The 22,492-nt window shown below is 41.7% G+C and overlaps 1 protein-coding gene across 1 annotated transcript in view; it reads left to right on the forward strand.

Annotated features, from left to right (window-relative positions):
- The window catches only part of LOC126295269 (uncharacterized), a 254,583-nt gene that overhangs the window by 15,669 nt on the left and 216,422 nt on the right, over positions 1-22,492 (forward strand). The window contains exons 2-3 of the mRNA XM_049987697.1: positions 1,395-1,615; positions 21,128-21,343. Coding sequence (XP_049843654.1) covers positions 21,219-21,343 — 125 coding nt within the window. The 5' untranslated portion in view covers positions 1,395-1,615; positions 21,128-21,218. The remainder of the gene's footprint in view (positions 1-1,394; positions 1,616-21,127; positions 21,344-22,492) is intronic.

The following is a 22,492-nucleotide window of genomic DNA, read 5'->3' on the forward strand; positions in this document are numbered from 1 at the left end:
CTTGTTGTGTCCCTTCATCAGATTGTAGCACGATCATTTGTCGGCGCATTTTATCGCTGTGGCATGCCGATTGGGCTGCACTTAGGGACAACAAGCTTCGTTCCTCGAAACCTCTTCCCGTAGCTTGGACGTCCTCCTCATGTCCTCGGCGGGAGGAGGTCGTTTTGGCCCGGCTAAGAATTGGACACTGCCAGTTCAGCCATCGCCATCTTCTGACGGCAGTGCAGGCGCCGCTCTGTTCATGTGGGTAATTGCTGACGGTCCGCCACATTTTAACATCCTGTCCGGATTTTACTACGCTGCGTCTTGATCTTGGCCTGCCATGTACTCTGGATGCCATTTTAGCAGATGACCCAGGAGCTGCTGCTCGCGTTCTTCGTTTTATCAACTTGACACACCTGTCTAAGGACGTTTGATTATGCTGTAGTTTTTTAATCCTATGTCTGTTAATACGTATTTCATAGTGTTGTCCCTATTAGTTGGTGTTTTAACCTTGTGCCTCGCGGTACATTCCTAAATTAGTCAGGGCGCTAATGACCATTGTAGTTGTGCGCCCTAAAACCACAAAAAAAAAAAAAAAAAAAAAAAAACTACATTAATACTCTGCAACCCACTGTGAAATGCATGGCAGAGGGTACATCCCATTGTTCCAGTTATTAGGATTTCCCCTTCGATTTACATCTGGAGCACAGGAAGAATGATTGTTTGAATGCCTGTGTGCCTGCTGTAATTTTTTTGTATTCTCAGAATCTCTGTAGGAGTGATATGTAGGGGGTTGAAGTATATTCCTAGAGTCATTATTTAAAGTCAGTTCTTTAAACTTTTGTCCGTAGACTATTTTGGGGTAGTTTCCATGTAATCTTTAGATGTCTGCAAGTTCAGTTGTTTCGACATCTCGGTGACACTCTAGCGTGGGTCAGACCGACCTGAGACCATTTGTACTTCCATTCTCTGTATACGTTCAATACCTCCTGCTAGACCTGTATTGTGTGGGTCCCACACACTTGAGCAATATGCCAGAATGGGTTGCATGAGTGATTTGTAAGCAGCACAATTTTACATTTCTGGGTATTTAAAGCCTGCCATTGCACCATATTTGTAGCTATGGTGAGGATATTTAAAATGTTCCTTAATTCCCTTTTATTACAAGATCAGCAATGAATGCAACATGACAGATTTAAGAAACTAACAGAACTAATTAACATTACCTGTAATGCTGTGGTGGGAAATTCGTGTACTATATGCAGAATATCTTAAATGGCATTTCTCAAAATGTAGACGATGTAAGTAAATGGACTGCAAATTAATGAGTAATGCATTAGCAACTTCACTTACAGTTTCTGAAAAAGGAAAATAACTGTCCCTCCTTACTATTTGTTTCTGACTGTACACAGAGTCGAAGCCCTCAGTATCCTGGTCTCCGACCGCCGAGCTCTCCGGCAGATCCGTCGGCCAGCGTGACGCCCGGCACGGGGGAGTGTCGGGTGGTGGCAGCGGCTCGTCTGAGGCCATCGCGGCCTCGGCACTGGGTAGCCCACGAAGTCAGACCCGATACCACTGCCACTGGAGGAAAGCGACGGCCGACTCTACCCGTCTCGGAGGAACACACGACCGGGTGAGACGGAGTTCTGTGGCATAATTTTGGGCCCCGAGGCTGCTTGCTGTGGAGTGAGTTGGTCCAGTGGGTACAGAATGTGGACAGAGATCAAACTGAAGAGAGGTGGAAGTAATGAGCAGAAGCAGAAATGAGGTTAACAAAGCACTTATGTCAAAATTTGGAGTCCGAAAGTATCAACTTGCAGGTATGTTGATATCTCGGAAAATAAATAATTCGAGGCCAAACAGTAAACTGGAAATAAGAAGCAGTGCAGCACGGGCAAGAGGGTATTCTGCAGTAATGGAGTTCTGCCAATAGTTTACATCTCCAGGTTTTAATTGGAGCGAGTACTGGGTGGTTCTAATTATAGCTACTCACAAAAGTCCAGTATGGACTGTAATTATTGTATGTCAATGAAAGTTGGTAGATATTCTAATTTATTAATACGGGAAAAAAATACTTCTGTTTTTGGCCTCCAGGTGAAAATCTGGTGCTGTATATTGTTTGTATGGCTGTTTGACATCCAGTGCCTCATTTGATGAGCTGTAATGTGGACGAACAGTATGACCGCCGAGAAGAGAGACCGTGGCACTGTTAGTAAAACTGTTTTATGTGAAAGGCAGCAATTGATGTTCTGCATTGAGAGAGTATCACTGACTGAAAGGTATGAGGTGAGGCACAATGTCATTAAAAGTTTTAAAGAAAATGATTATGAAATTCGAAAATATGGGTGAGGTTGCCACCTGGAAGAGGAAGGCATCCTATACTAGTGGTGGTTGTTGATTAGGATGCTGTTGCTGTAGCACATGCCCCAGATAGTGCTTGTGCAGTGTAATGAGAACTGTCTGTCCCGCTGTCATCGTTACAAAAAGTTTTGCAATCTGTTTCACACTCTGCCCGTACAAGATCCAGATGGTGCAGCAACTGAAACGTCATGATCTGCATTGGTGTTCGGAGTTTACTCTTGTTTTTTGGCACCGAAGGAAGTTGACGGCACTTCGTTCTGTGGAGCGACGAGGTGCATTTTACACTCCAGGGTGCAGTGAATACACAGAACATCTGAATTTGGGGTACTGTTGAACTGCATATTGCACACGAAGAGTCGTTGAACTTGCCGTATGCAACTGTGTGATGTGGATTCACGAGCATCTTTATTCTCAGTCCATTCTTCTTTGAAGAGAATACAGCTAGAGGGCCTGTCATGTGGTCTGTGACATCTGCACATTATTGAGACCTCCTTGTACGGCACGTACTTTGAGCTTTGGAAGAGTGCACTTGTTTTCGTGCAAGGTAGGGCAACACCTTGTGTCACTCATGATCTGCTTAATGCAGCCTTCCGAAATGTGTTATCCCCAGAAGTTTGCCAAATGTTTGGCCTGCGAGACCACCTGGTCTGAATCAGAGTGCCTTTTGGCTGTGGGGATGTCTGATGAAAGAATGCGTTTGCCGGGGACACGTTTTGTATCTACCCGATCTGAAGGCCAGTATACAGGAACACATTGCTCAGATTCCACTGTAATTGATACGAACAACTGTCGATCGCGTCATTTTACAGATGTGGCACCTCTTTCAATGTCTCCGTGCTCATATTGAACAAATTGTGTAAGTGGCAGTTAATAATAAAATCAACATTAGGCCTTTCTCACTTGTTTGGGCTTTTCTGCCCACATGCCCCTCTTACTCTGTTACATGGGAAAAAGTTTCTATGCACCTTTCTTGCATTCACAGTACCAGATTTGTACCTGGTGGCCAAAATAGGAACTAATTTTTTGCCAGCCCAAATTGGCAGTTTCACTGCCATATGAAAATTACAAACCACACTGGACCTCTGTGAGTAGCTGCACATTAATTTGAACCCCCCTGAATGTCTGGGGCACAGCAAAGTAAGGACAGAACAGAGTAGAAATGAAGTGTTTCAGATACGGTATTGTAAAAGCGTGGTGAAAATCGAGCGAGTCGATACGATAAGAAGTGATGCACTGCCAGGGAAGAAAGGAGAGTGGAAAAGATGGACTAGCAAAAGGAACAGGCTGCCAGGGTGTGTTCTAAGGTATAGGGCAATAGCTTCTGTTGTGCTAGACGAGCTGTAGAGAGTAAAAACTGTAGGGGAGCCCAGAATTTGGAAGACATCCAACAAATAATGAGAGGTTTTGGGTGTAAGTGCTGCTCTGAGATGATGAGGTTGCCACAGGAGAGGAAATTGTGAAAGTCCAAACAAGACTGTAGGCTTATTTTCTGATCCCAACTTCCTGAATGCTATTTCTGTAATTGAAAGTCTTGTGCTTCCGAGGAAGCTGTCCTAGCTACTCCTGGCCCATTCCCCCCCCCCCCCCCCTCCCCCCTCAAATCATTACAGCTTCCCACTTGTGCTTTGCCGACTTAATCTGCTTCCACATCCCCAGAAATGTCCCCCACCCTCCACGAAACACACTGTTCCCAAAGACTTGCACTGTTGTCAGCCTTTCTGCCAAAACTCTCACCCCTGCAAGCCCAACTTCAACTGTGCCAAACTTTTAAAGGAACATCTTCACTCAATTCATTCTTTACAGTGGAAACATTTCTTCACCACATACCCTGCCGGCAACAGCCGACCGAAACTTCAGATAGAAACCTGTTTAAAACAGTTGCAATCTCCCTCCGAACTTGATCCTTCTGCCCTGACACACACTCATCCCCCAGTAACCTCTCAGGAGTACCTCACTTGTAACCTGGTCTCACCTTCCTTTCCCCAATCCCTCGACAGTAGTCCGTTATCACTCCTACAGACCACACAGCTGCTCGTAATGTGAAAACTGATCCAGACCTTATCACACTTCCCGCAGACAGAGGCTCCGACACGGCGGTCGAAAATTGTAGCGACTGTGGCCGAGGATCTCTTACAACTTTCCGACATTGCTGCGTACGAACCACAAGACGGTCACTCTGTCGCAGGTGTCTGATAGGACCTCCGGCAGCTTCTCGGTGCCTCAGGTCCTTTCAAAAACCTGACGCCTGAGTCTGTCACTCTCCTCACACCAGCAACCCCTCACGTCCTACCTTTTACATGCTCCCACCTTCAAACGATTGTCCCTAACCACCTATTGTGAGCGGCATTCCGTAACTAATGAAACACATTTTTTTTTTTTTTTTAATGAAAATGTGGTGTTTTTACTCAGAATTCCAGCACATCATATTATTCCCCTCTCTTTTGGCCACAAATTCCTAATTTTCGACGTAATATCTGTGCAGTGTGCCTTATGTCACATTACTGGGAGAGCCTGTTTGCTCCTACGGTACTGCTCTATCGGTTGACATTAGATCTGACGTCTTGCTGCATTGGTAACGTCCCCACCGTCCATGTACTGTTTCCTGCAGAGTTCACCTTTAATCGGCCCAGATAGGTGGAAGTCGGAAGGTACGAGATCCGGGCTGTAGGGCAGACAAGGAAGAACAGTCCGGTGAAGTTTTGTGAGCTCCTTTGGCTGTGCAGACTTGTGTGAGGCCGTGGAGAGCGAGAAGTTCTCTTGCATTTTTGTGCTGACAGACACACTGAAATTGTTTCTTCAATTTCGTGAGAGTAGCACAGTATGCTTCCGAGTTGACTGTTGCACTACGAGGGAGGACATCAAACGTAATAAACCCTTCAGAGCCCAAGACGACACCACATCTTCACTGGCCGAGCGTGTGGCTCTGAACTTTTTCTTCGCAGGAGAGGCAGTGTGGCATCACTCTGTGGATTGCCGTTTTGTTTCCGGTTCGAACTGACGAATGCACATCTTATCACCTCTGACAATGTTTGACAAAAATTACTGCAAACACGGAAGCAGTTCCACACAAATGGTCCTTCGTTTCCCTTTACGGTCTCCTGTTAGGCGGTGGGCGACCCGGCCGGCACGTACCCTTGTGTACCCCAGCAGGTGGACGAGTGTGTCAGCACTACCGGTTGTACGGTGAGGTGTCTAACTGCGATCTGTCGGTCACCTCGAATGAGAGTGGCCACACGTTTCGACATTGCGGGAGTCACAGCCGTGTATGACTGGTTGCGTACGGAAGATCTGACAGGTTCGTGTGACCTAATCGTGACGACGACGGACGTCTCACGAGACGACTTGTCGTGGTTTTGTTCACTGCTAGATCTCCGTAGACATTCTGCGAAGGCCCGTGGATATCTGCGATGCTCCGGTTTTCCGCCTAAAAAAACTCGGCGGGAGCTTTTTGCTTGGAACTATAGGGGACGAAGTGAGAATATTCCACAACGTCCGACAGGATATGCCGCATTTTTTCAACCAAAATTGGCTGAGAAAAAAAAGTGTTTCGTTACTCATTGAATGCCCGTTAAATCAGGTTACCTTCCATTCGGAAATCGGGTGCACTCGGCGATTGTTATGTGACATAAATTATAGAGTGCAGCAGTCAGTTGTCCTTTTTTAGATTTTATTATGCAAATCCAGATTTCGGCTAGTAGCTAGCCGAAATCTCGATTTGCGTTAATAAAATCTATAAAAGTATGACTGGTTGCTGTACTGTATAACTTATATGCCCATTATATATTCGAGACATTGCTCTCTTCTTTCACCGCCTTTCCACAATTCCTGTCCCAATCGTGCATCCCGTGTCTCGCTCCCTCACAGTCGGCCCAGGTGGGAGACCTCACCCGCAGACCCACTCACCAACCTCTAGTGCAGTCGATTCACAGGCATTTCCTATTCTGTAGGAGTCGGGGCCACGTATGAAAGCAACCGTGTTATATATTAGCTGCGCTGCAATTACTGTATGACATTCTGTTTGGGATGACAAGTAACCAACAGTCATATCACGTGAATGACCACCGACAAACTGTGGACGTCTGCAAACTCGACCGTCGAGCAGACGAACACGCTGTGCATCGCTGCGCAAATGATTTTGACAGCTGTTTCACTAGGCGAGCCGTACAGATACTCCAGTTTTCTCTGGACTACACGGGAGGGAATCGTCTCTCCGACATATCCTTTGCTCTCACAGTCCCCCTGGCTTAAACCACCACTAACATGTTTCCACGGACTTCTTGTCCTTTTTCCCTTCTCACTTCAGTCCACACCAGTCCTTCCCATCCAGGTCATGCACAGCCTTTCCCCACCACTCTTCCTCCACCTCCCCCCCCCCCTCCCCCTACACACACACACACACACACACACACACACACACACACACACACACACACTCTTTTTTCCTCCCATCTTCTCTCCCCCCTCCCTTGCCTCTTTTCCGTGGTCTCCCTTTCTCTTTACCCTCCTTGTCTCCCTCTTCATCTCCACCTGCCTTGCTGTTCCTCCCCTCTGTTTCCCTCCCCTCTGTTTCCCCTCTCTCCCTCTCCCTACATCTTATATACTGTACCCCCTGAACTCTTTTCGTCCTGTGCATCTCTTGAGACATCTGTCAAAACCTCTACTTCTTGTTATACCTATCCACAGGCATGTGTTACGGTGTCTGCATAGTAGTTGTGTGACTGTGTGTAATTTCACTAGAGAAAGAGGGAGAGCTCAAAAGCTGATATAAATAGTGTTTCTATGCATCACACAATTCAGCTACAGGTGAATGGTTGCCTTTCATCTAGTATACATGTATGTTGCATAATTAAGGAAATAAGGACTTGCAGGTAACTGCCTGTGACAAATACGAGGCACATTAAAAAAATAATTGTACTGTGACAATAACAGGAAGTGCTTTTTTTTCTTCCATAATATTGGCAACACTGTGTGGTATAGGAGGATCCCCTCACCGGAGTGAGCATCACAGGAACACAGTAGTACGTAACCTCATGTCAATGAATAGAGTCGCTCGAAAAGTGTCGATAATAAATCCTGCCAAGTGCGAGCTGCGTCCTGTGAACCGCTTCCTACTTGTGGAACGAATAACATCTGCTGAAGTTTCTTTTCAAAAATCAAAGTGGTTTATTGTGAAGGTGTTACAAAGAGAAAAAAATGTGTTTAGGTGGTGTAGGGAGTATAGTGCAGGCAGAACAAATGTTCATGACGAGTGGAGGAGTGGAAGACCTTCCATTTTGTCTGATGAGATTCTGCAATACACCAATAAACTGTGAAGACCACCGATTGACAGCAGATGAAATTTGTGTGATGCTTCCACAACTTTGCAGGACTCTCTTATGCAAAACATTTTACATATAAAGCCTGCACTTTGTGTATTCAGCTACGGTGACCATCTACAAACTATCAACCATTGAGAATGAGATTTTCACTCTGCAGCGGAGGGTGTGCTGATATGAAACTTCCTGGCAGATTAAAACTGTGTGCCGGACCGAGACTCAAACTTGGGACCTTTGCCTTTCATGGGCCCAAGTTCGAGTCTCGGTCCGTTTCGTCACTGTGGATGAAACATGGATACATTACTATACTCCTGAGACCGAACAACAATCTAAACAATGCGTTAACAAGGGAGAAAGGCAAAGGTCCCGAGTTCAAGTCTCGGTCTGGCACACAGTTTTAATCTGCCAGGAAGTTTCTTTTCAACCATTCAGTTGACAGGCAATATAGCTGTAGATCATAGCAGCATATGCTGTTTTGCTGTTTGCATTAAAGGTTTTTTTGCCTTCTTGGAACAGATGTGGAATACTGACATCAGTTTCCTGTCACTTTTAAAGTGATATTTCCTCACCCACATGTTTCGAAGGGAAAAAGAAAAATATGGCACGTTTCATTTCATTCGAGTCAGTGCCATTTTTGTACTGTCAAATGTACAGTCTTTTTCTTCTTCATAAAAACGTATTTTATATTGCAATTAGAACTGGGAAATCAGAAGCAGCCTTTCTGTTTACGTAAATTTGTTTCTTTCACGTGTAAATTCGAGTCTTCCTTCGTCTTCGTGTCAGACACTGGCTCTCCCGATCAGATGTGATGGGAACAACTTAATTTTGAAAGACCTGTAATTTTCATATCTAACTTTTGTAAGTGCATTACTTGTACTCATAATTCTCGAGTTTCTCTTTGATACGATAGATTTTTTATTATTACTATTAGCTTTAGTCTACATATTTTATCTATGTGTGACATTACTCTGAAAAACCCAGTTTGCTTTTGTAGCAACATGGTTTCTTCTAGTTTCGTTAATCTAGGGGTTAGATTGCTTGAAAATCATGTGTGCAGCAGAGAAACACCTTTTTCATTTTCATTGTTTTCCCTGCCTTCAGTAAGTATAACAATGGGTAGTACCTTTTCCTCCGATACTTTGTGTCAAATGTTTACTGACCAGTTAATGTGCTGTTGTACACTACCGGCCATTAAAATTGCTACACCACGAAGACGACGTTCTACAGGCGCGAAATTTAACCGACAGGAAGAAGATGCTGTGATATGCAAATAATTAGTTTTTCAGAGCATTCACACAAGGTTGGCGCCGGTGGCGACACCTACAACGTGCTGACATGAGGAAAATTTCCAACCGATTTCTCTTACGCAAACAGCAGTTGACCAGTGTTGCCTGGTGAACCGTTGTTGTGATGCCTCGTGTAAGCAGGCAAAATACGTACCATCACATTTCCGACTTTGATAAAGGTTGGATTGCAGCCTCGCAATTGCGGTTTATCGTATCGCGACATTGCTGCTTGCGTCGGTCGAGATCCAATTCTACCGTTTATTCATTCGTCGTTGGCGTTGTCGTTGTTACCGTGAGGCACCGTAATACCAAGAGGAAAGGCGCTTCGATCTTAGAGCACGAGATATGATGTCCTTAAGCCATTGACAACACATAACGGTCACGGTAGCACCTGATTTCAGAATAGCTTCAGTAGTTAGGATCTACGAACTGTCCCTTCTTGACCAGGTCCCCAAAACTTAACTCGAAACGATCGTCTATAAAGGCTTCATACAACGAGAAGAAATGTTACAGTTTATAGAATAATAACAGATACGACCAAACTGTCTTGTCTCTTCTGTTTTATTTAACATAACTTCGTTAACAGTTTCATTTCGCATTCCCCACTCATTCACCGAAACCCTTTGATTAACAGTTTTGGTTGCTTGACACCAACAGTCAATGATAATGATACAGCTTTTCTCTTTTTTATAAACTGAAGCCCGCTCTCCGCGATATTATAATAATAATAATAATAATAATAATAATAATAATAATAATAATAATAATAATAATAATAATAAAATAAAAAAAAAAAACGGTTTCAATACTGCGTCCCTCGTGAGATGCAAATAGATTTATCCCGGAATTGACTGCCCTGTAGGTGTACTCAGTTTAATGACCACACTTCATTATCCGCTATTTCTCGTAACTGAATGTCCATTTGTTAGTCTGATTATACACTTTAGCTATTTAAAACTCGCCCCTATATTTTTCACAACGTACTTTAGCACTTCTTTACTCTTTCTTTCTCCCCCCCCCCCCCCCCCCCCCCCTCCTCCGCCCATGAGCAAACGGAAGAAAGACGCCGTATCATCGGCTTAGTCGATATAAAGCAAAACACCTTAATATGCCCAATTTTACCTCTTCTTATAGGATCGGCTACCTTACTCATTAATTTACTACATATTATTTCCAATAACACTAAACAGGTATCGCCGTTATATTTTAATGGTATTCAAAAGCATATTACGATTATTATGACCGATCACATTGTAACAAATCGCGCCGCGTGCGTTTTTAATGATAACTTTACGCTATTCAAGTTCTGTTACAGCTATCTTGACTCGCAATGTTACATGGCCTCCCAGACTATGATGTCTTGAAGAGGATTCCAGACAGAACAGGCGCGCGCTTTTTTTTTTTTTTTTTTTTTTTTTACAATATTTAAGTTGAGTTAATGGGCCGAGACAAAATGCCCTTAACTAAATTCCACATTTGTTTATAGGTTGTCTTAGAAACACTTTGCACTAATCACTTCATATTCACACCACATTTTTTTTCTTGGATGAAGCCCTCAGTTCTTCAACCGACTGTGCAAGGCAGGGATCACAGCCGGGTTTGACGATTGGCATCCTAGGCCAAAACCCTTATCAGGCCACTTGTTTAACCAGAGAGGATTTGGTCCTTTTCTTTTCCTCTTAATTCCACTTTAAAATCATCCATCCTCGCTGTTCGATGAGAGGATAAATCGTATTTCAGAATCGTCATTGTTGCTGGTACCAAGAAGGTGTCTCATGGAAATCTTCGGTACATTCTTTAATTTTCTTTGTGAGTTAGTATAAGTACTTATTTACCCACGGGTGCTTTTATTTAGTCCACTCTGAGTGTAGTCTTGGTATCATTCAGTGTTTCTTGAATCTATATTTTGCTCATTATTAATAATACTTCTTCAGGTCTATGTGAGGGAACAAGCCCTTAATTACATCAGTATCACAATCTGCCAGGATGTAGCTCCCTTCATGAGGTATTTTCATAATTTTGTATGGGCCTGTATATAAATATTGCCATTTCTTATTCAGTCTTTTCCTGATTGATGCTTTTGGGTGATTTCTCAATAAAATTTCTTCCCCTACATCATATGTGACTACTTTCTTCACATTTTTATCAATACGGGTTTTTCTCAATTGTGCTTGATGCTTCAGGTTTTCGTAGACCTTCTTCACCATATCTTCTTTCTTGGTAATCTTTTGTTCTATCGCAGGTAATTTCTTCATCCATCCTGGCACAATACTTTCACCAAATACTATTTGGTTAGGTGAATAACCTGTCGATAAGTGTGGTAAGTCATTATACACTTTCTCCAATTCATAAATCCAATCTATCTATTTATAATGTTGTTTGGGTATGTACGTCCGTAAAAATCGGTTCAACTCTCGGAAGATTCTCGCAACCAGATTTCCACAAGGGTAAAATCTTGAGATGTAAATGTGCTGGATTCCTTGTTCTTTCATAGTGTCTCTCCATACTTTGCTTGTATAATAAGCAGCGTTGTCTGTCACGATCATTATAGGTTTGCCGAGCTCAGTTATATAGTTGTTGATAAATTTGCGTAACGTGGGTCGAATGTGGAGATTTTTCAAAGGATATAATTTCACATATTTTGAAAAGAGATCATAGAAAGCCAAAACATGTTTGAACTGTCCACGTGTCATGGGACATGGCCCACAGACATCACATGACACCAACATTTAAGGTTGTTGTGGGATGATCGGATGTAATTCTATCTTCTGACAATAGTTTATGGGTTTTGCCTTGTGACATATTTTGCACTTCTTAAGAATATTTGTAGTTAGACGTCCCAAATTTGGATGATAGCTGTATTGCGCTACTTTGGCTGTACATTTAGCGGCACCAAAATGACGCCAATTCAAGTGAGTGTACCATACTAGTGATTCTAAATATTTATTTGGAACACAAACTTTTCAATCATCATCTTCATCCTTCCTCCGATACAATATTCCGGATTTTAATTGATACCGTTCTTGAGAGTGACTTAGCGTTTTGCTTTCAACAGCATGTCTAATGGGTTTCTACAACTTATCGTCGTCTTGCAGTTGTGGAAGACTTCGACATAGCTGTGAAATCTGCCTCTCACAATATTGCCTTGATAAATTCATGACTTTAAAGTCAATAGTCCGTTCTTCACACTCGTTGTCATTCTTTCTTTTCGGTAGTCTTGAAAGAGCATCGGCTATGATGTTGTCTTTCCCTGTGATGTATTTGAGCGTAATATCATATTCTTGCAGTAGCAAGGCCCACCGAGTTAAACGTGAATGGAACATCCTTGCTGTTAAAATAAAAGATAAAGCTTTGTGGTCGCAGAATACAATGATCTTCTTTCCATATACAAAATAGCGAAACTTTCTAAGGGACCAGACCACAGCCAGTACTTCCAATTCAGAAGTACAATACGCATGTTCACAGCTAGAGAGTGTTCTGCTGGCAAACCCAATTATTTTGATGGTACTGATATCTTCTGGATTGTCCATCTGGAAAAGAGTGGCACCCAATCCTGTTTCAGAAGCATCCGCAGCAATATAAAGATCTTAATCAAGTATCGGATAATGTAACAGTGGAGCATTAGTCAAAGCATTGTGGATGTTATCAAAAGCTTGCGTGCATTCGGAATTCCACTCCCACATGACATTTTTTCTTAACAGCCATAACAAGCAGTCTTGGCTTCCTGACTGATTGGGTAAAAATCGTCGAAAAAATGAAACTAAGCCGATAAATGACTTTAATTCCGTTCTGTTCTTTGGTAAGTACATCTGTTAATTTCATCCATCATTTTAGGATTTGGTTTTATCCCTTCAGGAGTAATTATATGTCCAAGAAATTTCAATTGGTTATGAGCAAACTTGAATTTGCTCAAATTTACAGTAACTCCGTATTCCAAAAATTTCGCAAAAACTCTTCTTAATAAGTCCAAATGTTCCTCCCAAGTTTCAGAAGCAATTAGCTAATCATCCACATATAAAGTAACTTCATTCAAAAGGTCTCTGCCCAGTACAGTATCTAATGCCGATATAAAAACACCACCGCTTATTTTCAACCCAAATGGCATGACGGCAAACTGGTAATTTCGGCCCAGAAAAACGAATGCAGTATATTTTCGAGATTCTTTAGATATTCTGGTTTGCCAATATTAACTACGCATATCCAAAGAAGTTAAGAAGCGGGCACCATAAAACTTTTGTACTAACTCTTCTAGGTTCTCCGGTCGGGTTTGTACAGGTATAATGATCTTACTGATCTCTCTGGCATCCAACACCAATCTGATGTCACCATTGGGTTTAATTACCGCCACAAGAGGGTTACAATATTCTGAATCTGAGGGCTCAATAATACCCCATTCTAACATTTTATTGATTTCCTTTCTGACTACTTCTTACTTTGTTCATGGGATAGAATAGGAAGTACGACAAAAGGGTTTATGTGCATACGTCTTTATGTAGTATTCAAAGTCTTTTATTATACCCGGACGTTTACTAAAAATCGACTGATATGCTTCCAACAAGTAGTACAATTCGTTCCTTTGGATAACAGATAAATATTCTTATTCTAACACTTTTTCCTGCAGTGACATTTTATCCATCATTTCTTCAGAACATTTAATAAGGCAGGTATCATACACATTTTCATCATTAATACTGACATATTTTACCATTAGATTCATACACAATTGATTTGGGATTACACGGCCCTTTCTCAGGGTGGCGGTCAAAACATTACCATTGGAATTAAATATACATTCACCTTTCTCTAAATTAATGATTCCACCGGTCTCACATAAAAAATCCAAACCCCAGATACATGGTACTGTCATTTTAGGAACAACCAGGAATGTACTTTCTATTTGAGCCCCCTGTATTGTAACATCGACACGTACCTGTTTCACAACTTTTTGCATTTTTGCACTGAATGTGCCAGACACGGTACATCCTGTGATAGGAAAAGTGGGCATTTTTACCCCTCGGCTTATCTGTTTTAAACAGTCCAGCGTCATGACATTAATAGTCGCTCCAGTATCAATTAATATTTCAACATCAACATTATTTATTCTTGTTGGAATTATTGCCTGTAAAATTTGTCTGCATTTATTAAAAACTTCAGGTTTTTCTTCAATTAATTCATTTCTTATATCCTGATCATTATTGTACCTTAATACTCTCAGTTCAAATTGATGCCTGCCTTCCTTCTCCTTTCCAGTCATCCTAGGAAGGCATTTGGTGACTGGTATTAGTTTAATCTATCTCGTTGAGTCATCGGTGGGGGTTCATGAACTTCCACAATCTGTACAGTATGATCCGAGTTACGGTATTCATCCCGTCGCACATTGGAGGCTCCTTCGCCCATTGGTATAACTCCTTGTGCTGGATGAGGACTTGAGGCATTTGTTCCATCCTGCCGATGAATATTATGCTTAGAATTATCTTCCCAAGGTCGAATACAATTGGGTTCATCACTTGGGTACCTGTTACTCTTATTAATATCCCTACTATGCACATTCACGTCACCATATGGCGATTTACCTTTAGCACAGTAGGTATCTCTTCTATATTTATTATAATCATTGTTTTTATTGCAGCCATAGTACGAAGATTGTCCACACTCCTGTGATGCGCGTTTGACCTAGTTTTCGGTATTATTATTGTTATCATATGTTAAATTATTATTATAATTATTCGTATTACTATGAGTGAGAGTTGACATTTGATTACTACTCATTTGTCTTGCATCTTCCATAATCATATCTATAGAGTCAATCATCGACAAGAATTGTTCTACATCGTGGTCAGGAACATTTATTAACTTTTCACGTATATTTATGGGCAACCTTCCCTTCGAAATTCTGATCACTTCCTTGTGAGAAATTGGATCACTCCAGTAACGTGTCTTATTTATGTACTTTTCAAAATATTGCCTTAAAGTACTCCTCTTACTGTTAAAATACTCAGGTTGGTAAACCTCTTTTCTTAATTTCTCGTTTACTCGACAACCAGTATTTAGACAAAAAAAGTTGTTCAAACTCTGCCCAACTATGGCAACTTTCACTTATTTCGGTGGCCTGTAATGCGGCTTCTCCGGTAATTTTGGATACTATAAATTGAAGTCGTTTGTGTTCTGACCAGCTACGTGGAAATATTCTTTTGAAATTATTGATACAGATTTTCGGATGCAGGTTGTTCTTTTCAGTGGAGAATGTTTGGAATTGTCCACTTTTAAAAATGCTGTTCTCCACCTTTAAAGAAGACAAATATCCTCGCTGACCAAAAGAATCATCATCTTTACCAACCGAATCATCAGCTTCCCAATGCAAATCTTCACCCCATTTGTACTTCGTATTATCACATGTTCGGTTGTTTTTTGACCTATTCTCCGAATGTTCGTCCTCTGTCAACAAATTTTGTGATGACTTTCGTTCTAACTCGGACAATTTATGATTGGTTTCCTTTTGCCATTTAGGTAACTCATCAACTAATTTGTCTTTTATTTTCTGAATTTCGCTAGTGAAGAGCTTAATTAATTCATCACTTCTACTTAGGTGCTCATTGATATTTTCATTTGACTTGGATTCAATAGTAGTCTTAACCTTGTCTATAATTTCATTTCCTTTTATTTCTATCCATTCAGATAGATCTTCAAGTCTTTTAGTTTGATCTACTAAATACTTGTCAATCCCCTTACGAGCATCGGACTCAAACTCGACTATTTGTTTCGAAAGCTCTTCTATCTGTGCGCTAACATTGAAACAGCTGCTTTCACACTTAACCATCCTATTGGACAGGCCATAATAACTATTCGAAACTACCTCCTATTTCTATTCTACGTCATAAAGTTTTCCCACTAAATTATTATATTGCCTTTCCAAGGTGTTAGAAAACTCTACATCTTGTTCTCCAAATTTTGCATTTAATTGAGTCTCCCAGTCCGCCTTTAATTCTTTCTTTGTATTTTCCAGTTTATAATCAAAGGTGTTCATTTGCTTTCCAAAGAATCCATTTTAACTTCTAATGAACCAAATTTGGCCTCATTTTTCATTTAACTTTTGATTGTCCTCTTTTAATTGCTTATTATCTTTTTCTAGTGAACCAAGTCTTCCATTCATTAAACCCATTTGAGTATTTATTGATACCAGCATATCAAACATTTTTTGATTAATATTTCCATTTTGAGGATCAACTTGCTGATCTACTTCCGAAACCTCTAGATCTATATGTTCTCCCACGCTGCTTACCTTACTTGTCATTGTATTTGAATCTCTTAACGGCTCTAAATCAATAACTGTATTATTATCTGTACATGTCTCCTGTCCCACATTGAGCTCATGGTATGCATCATCCATATCCTCTTCACTTTCCTCTCTCTCTTTACTCATTACTCTACTCAACTGCACATTATCATGTATTCTTTTCGTTCGTTTTGACATGGTTATTCACTACCAAGACATACACTTATTTTCACTATGTATTTATAAATATTTATCTATGAAAATCATAAGTTTATGGAATAATAACAGATATGACCAAACTGTCTTGTCTCTTCTGTTTTATTTAACATAACTTCGTTAACAGTTTCATTTCGCATTCCCCACTCATTCACCGAAACCCTTTGATTAACAGTTTTGGTTGCTTGACACCAACAGTCAATGATAATGATACAGCTTTTCTCTTTTTTATAAACTGAAGCCCGCTCTCTGCGATACAATAAAAAAAACACCACACTTCATTATCCGCTATTTCTCGTAACTGAATGTCCATTTCTTAGTCTGATTATGCACTATAGCTATTTAAAATTCGCCCCTATATTTTACACAACGCACAATTAGCACTTCTTTACTCTTTCTTCCCCCCCCCCCCCCTCCCCCCCCCCCCCCCCCCCCCCCCCAGTGAGTAAACGGAAAATAAGACGCTGTATCATCGGCTTAGTCGATATAAAGCAAAACACCTTAATATGCCCAATTTTACCTCTTCTTATAGGATTGGCTGCCTTACTCATTAATTTACTACATATTATTTCCAGTAACACTAAACAGGTATCACTGTTCTATTTTAATGGTATTCAAAAGCATGTTACACTTATTATGACCGACCACATCGTAACAAATCGTGCGGCGTGCGTTTTTAATGATAACTTTACGCTATTCAAGTTCTGTTACAGCTATCTTTACTCGTAATGTAACACAGTGACTGTTAGCAGAATATGGTATTGGTGGGCCCAGGAGGGTAATACGGAACGCTGTGCTGGATCCCGACGGCCTCGTATAACTAGCAGTCGAGACGACAGGCATCTGATCCGCACGGCTGTAACGGATCGTGCAGCCACGTCTCGATCCCTGACTCAACAGATGGGGACGTTTGCAAGACGACAACCATCTGCACAAACAGTTCGATGATGTTTGCAGCAGTTCAGACTATCAGCTCGGAGACCGTGGCTGCGGTTACTCTTGATGCTGCATCACAGACAGGGGTGCCTGCGATGGTGTACTCGACGACGAACGTGGGTGCACGAATGGCAAAACGTCATTTTTTCAGATGAATGCAGGTTCTGTTGACAGCATCATGACGGTCACATCCATGTTTGGCGACATCAGGATGAATGCACATTGGAAACATGTATTTGTCATCACCATATTGGCATGTCACCTGGCGTTACACATCTTGGTCACCTCTTTTTCCCATTGACTGCACTTTGAACAGTGGATGTTACATTTCAGATGTGTTCCGACCCGTGGTTCTACCCTTCATTCGATCCCTGCGAAACCCTACATTTCAGCAGGATAATGCACGACCGCATGTTGCAGGTCCTGTACGGGCCTTTCTGTATACAGTAAATGTTCGACTGCTGCTCTGGCCAGCACTTTCTCCAGATCTCTCACCATCTGAATACGTCTGGTCAATGGTGGCCGAGCAACTGGCTCGTCACAATACGCCAGACAGTACTCTAGATGAACTGTGGTATCGTGTTGAAGCTGCATGGGCCGCTGTACCTGTACACGCCATCCAAACTCTGTTTGACTCAATGCCCAGGCGTATCGAGGCCGTTATTACGGCCAGAGGTGGTTGTTCTGGGTACTGATTTCTCAGGATCTATGCACCCACATTGCGTGAAAATGTGATCCCATGTCAGTTCTAGTATAATATAATTGTCCAGAGAATACCGGTTTATCATCTGCATTTCTTCTTGGTGTAGCAATTTTAATGGTCAGGAGTGTATGACCAACTGAGTTGCCTATTCCATTTTCCTGTACAATATTTCTACAGTTGACCAGCTATTTTCTGCTGGTGGTGCAAGCTGTATTCTTCAGTGTTGTTTGCTGCATGGACTCCAACCAGTCTCTGCATTACAGTAGGTTTCACACGGATATTTATAGTGCAGTTTGCTTCCAGCACTTGCTACATTCTTTGACGAAAATTTGTTTTTCAGGACCCACATCAGTATTTCATGAATCAAAACTTCTGTCAGTGTTTCCTATCTTTGGTTTAGTTGTGCACATAATGGCAGCAGCATGTGGTGTAGTCATTAACATCACTGCCTCTTGATTGAGACATACTTGGTTTCATTCCTGGTTTGATTGGGGACTTGTTAATGTTGCCTTCATTACAAAGATACAGAAACGGCCAAAGTGGCATCAAATAAAAAGTCTTGTACCAGTAGGCTGAACAGCCTGAGACAGGGCTTAGCAGCCAATAATGCCATTCGGTCATTTAATTTTTTGTGTTTGAACTGGAATCAGCAGTTTTGCTGAAAATCCGACAGCACACTTAGAGCTCGAGCCACTTATAAAAATTTCAGACTCCGAAAACCAACCATGTATTCTGTCATTTAAAACATTACTGGCACATTTGTGTTTGATATGTCTGAAAGCTTCAAGCTTCAAGGTTTATTTTCATATTTATTTTAGTTCTTCAAAATATTACATATTTTACATTAATGAAGGCTAAAGTATAATTATTCCCGGAAAAAAAGTGCGTAACTGACCTTTATATGAAAAATTTTGAGGTATTCTAATGTATAGAGAAGTATGTTGCATTAGTTTGCTTCTTTCCTCTTTGTTTTGCCAGTGAATTGTCTCGTCTTCTCCAAATAGGGCTTGGAAAACTGTATTGGATGCTGCTTCCTTATAAGACTCATATGTGAAAAAGACAGGATTAAGACAAATAAAACATGACTAAATTGTAATTACAGCACCTCTATCTGTTAATGACAATGTTTTAGCACACTGAATATGAATTTTCTTCAGCAGCCTATTCCCACTGAGATATTTCTCCCCCCAATCCAGAATCGCTGAATTTCTCCTCTTGAGCTCACAAAATTTCTTGCTCACTCATTAAATGTGATGTGTGTAGCAGAATTATAGCAAAACTGCAAAACTTCAAGTACTCAATTGAAACTCACGACGATGTGAGCATACGAAGGGCATTTGGAAAGTCTGTGCAAAAATAAAAATAAAAATTACTTACGTGTAAACCTTTTTTATTTGTCAACATAGTCTCCTTGTAGACTTACACATTTTATCCAACGCTGTTCTAATTTTTTGATCCCTTCCGGATAATAGGAATTATCCAAGTCTGCAAAATAGCTATTAGTTGTGGCAGTCACCTCCTCGTTTGAATAAAATCTTTGTCCTGCCAGCCATTTCTTCAAATTGAGGAACAAATAGTAGTCCAAGGGAGCCAAGTCTGGACAATAGGGGATATGTGAAATGAATTGGAATGATATTTCCATCAATTTTGCGACCACAACTGCGGAGGTGTGTGCTGGTGCATTGTTGTGATGGAAAAGGACTTTCTTGCATCTCCATTTTCAAACGTTCCAATAACGATAAATAATATGCACATTTAATAGTTTTACCCTTTTCCAGATAGTCGATGAGGATTATCTCCTGTGAATCCCAAAAGACAGTCGCCTTAACCTTTCTGGCTGAAGGAATGGTTTTAACCTTTTTTGGTGCAGATTCTCCCTTGGTAACCGATTGTTTAGATTGTTGTTTGGTCTCAGGAGTATAGTAATGTATCCATGTTCCATCCACAGTGATGAAATGACACTTAAAGTCCTGTGGATTCTCCCTGAACAGGTGCGAACCATCTTTGCAAACACTTCACACGATTCTGTTTTTGGTCAAGTGTGAGCAGTCGCGGAACCCATCTTGCGGATAGCTTTCTCATGTCTAAATGTTTATGCAAAATATTATGTACATGTTCATTCTAGATGCCCACAGCACTAGCAATCTCACGCACCTTAACTCTTCTGTCATCCGTCACCATATCATGGATTTTATCAACAATTTATGGGGTCGTAACCTCCACAGGGCATCCAGAACGTTCACCATCACTTGTGCCCATATGGCCACTCCGAAAATTTTGAAACCACTTACAAACTGTTCTAAGCAAAGGTCGCAATGTTTATCAAGCTTCTCTTTAGTCTCCTGAGGCGCTTTGCCTTTCATAAAGTAATGTTTAATCACCACACTACCTGTAAATTCTTTTTCGTCTATTTTTTGACAATCACTCGACTTCCTTGATTCACAAGAATGCCAACCACAAAGAAATAGACCAATATGGCTAAAACTTGGTGTACGTTCTTTCCAAAGATGCTACTAACTAAAAGTGACCTCGATACGTGCCGGTGGTGCCATCTCCCGGACTTTGCACGGACTTTTCAAACGCCTCTTGTACCTGGGCTGAACCAGTCGTGACAACATCTGTTACATTTGTTACTATTTATTTCAAAGTAATTCCAGAAATTAATAACAGAGGACAACACCTGTCAAGATAGGTAGCAAGATGCCCGTACATTGTTCTCTTATTGCTGTTGAGAAAATCATAGCTTGAGCTATATACTGTTGTGGTCTTTTGAACACAGTGTTGTGGCCTGAGTTGTACTTGGGTGCTGATGCCAAAGCGTTAATGAATCAGTGAGGAGACTTTATGTATAAGAGTTGTGCCACATAGCTTTGAAGAAATTCTTTATGAAATAAACCTCCAAAAAGGTCCTGTAAAAGTAGTTCTGCAAAATAAAGTTCCTTAGCAGATTTTTGATACACGTAGAAAATTTTGCACGATTTTATGTCTGTTTGCCTCCTATCTTTCCCAACTGTGCTATCCTTTCCATTATATCTGGATCACTTTCTTCTTACAGGTCTAGTGTACTTGTTAGAAGAATCTTACCACAGGAACTCACTGCAAGATCAGTCTCCTCACATTGCAGCACGAGGAAGACGGACTCTGCCATGTCGACGGGACCACTGGCCCGCGGTGACGACGCGGATGGGCTGAAGACGCACATCTCGACAGCGCTCGGAGGGCTGCTCGACCGAGCCCTCAACAACCGGCCGGAGAAGGGACTCGGCCCAGGGTAGGTGGAGCAGTGCAGTGTTCCGTGTGTACGCACTTCTCTGGGTCCTACACCGTCAGCTGTGTAGTTCAACTCTTGTAAATTTTGTACATTACCATTGATGTGTAGTGCGTGTCATATCTTAGACAAGTATTTCAACCACATTGAATTTTTAAATCTGGATTACTATTTACCGTAACTGATTCACTTCATTGTATTTGGTCCGCTGTTGCTGTCAACTGGTGTGGTACGAATATTTATTCAAAAAATGTTGATCCGTATCTGAAAATAGTGCCGTACAAACGTGCTGGCTACATTTATCAGAATGATAGCACTTCTCTATCTGACCCACCCACATAGCTGTGCACATTAAAAGCTCTGCTTGTGGGATGGGAAGGTGCGGCAGCCCCAATTGAATCCGCACAGAGGATTGACGATGGGAGTAAGTGAGCCGGCCAGGTTTTAGGCGGTTTCCTACAGCGCGCTAAGTGAATACTGGGCTAGAACCCAAATCCCATTCCAGTTACACGAATCACAAACATGTAGAAAACTTCTGCTCACTTTCACACGTATAACACTACAGGCAGACAGTTGGCGTACACATATTCCATCCCAGAGGGTAACAGTGTGGTGCCAAATCTGTTAACAGCTGTGTGGCCAAAGGCACGTGAAAAGGAAGATAGCACCTCGCTCTCTCTCTCTCCCTCCTCCTCTCCCCCTCCCCCCCTCCCCCTCTCCCTAGCCCCCCTCCCCCACCCCCTCCCTCTCCCTCTCCCTCTCCCCCTCCCTCTCCCTCTCCCCCTCCCCCTCCCTCTCCCTCTCCCTCTCCCTCTCTCCTGTTGAAATGAGTTATAATTGAGACTTCATCTTTTTCATCTACATATACATAAATGCTCCTCAGGCCACATTATGGTATGTAAGCCCCCCCCCCCCCCCCACTCCTCCCACCCTTCCTGCCACTCCCCAAGAGTGCTTATCAACAACTACGGTGGAGACTCAATAACTGGACTAGTGGTTGTCGTAACTCTGGATAACAAGAAATCTGGATACTTTGTATTAAGAAGGTGATTTTTGTATTATTAACTCTAGAGAGATGTCCTACATTGCCCATCTATGGTTATCTTTGAGGTTCATTGTCATATATTTAATATTGGGTTGACCCATAAGTTT

Source organism: Schistocerca gregaria, chromosome 11 (assembly GCF_023897955.1).
Source record: "Schistocerca gregaria isolate iqSchGreg1 chromosome 11, iqSchGreg1.2, whole genome shotgun sequence".
Taxonomy (NCBI): domain Eukaryota; kingdom Metazoa; phylum Arthropoda; class Insecta; order Orthoptera; family Acrididae; genus Schistocerca; species Schistocerca gregaria.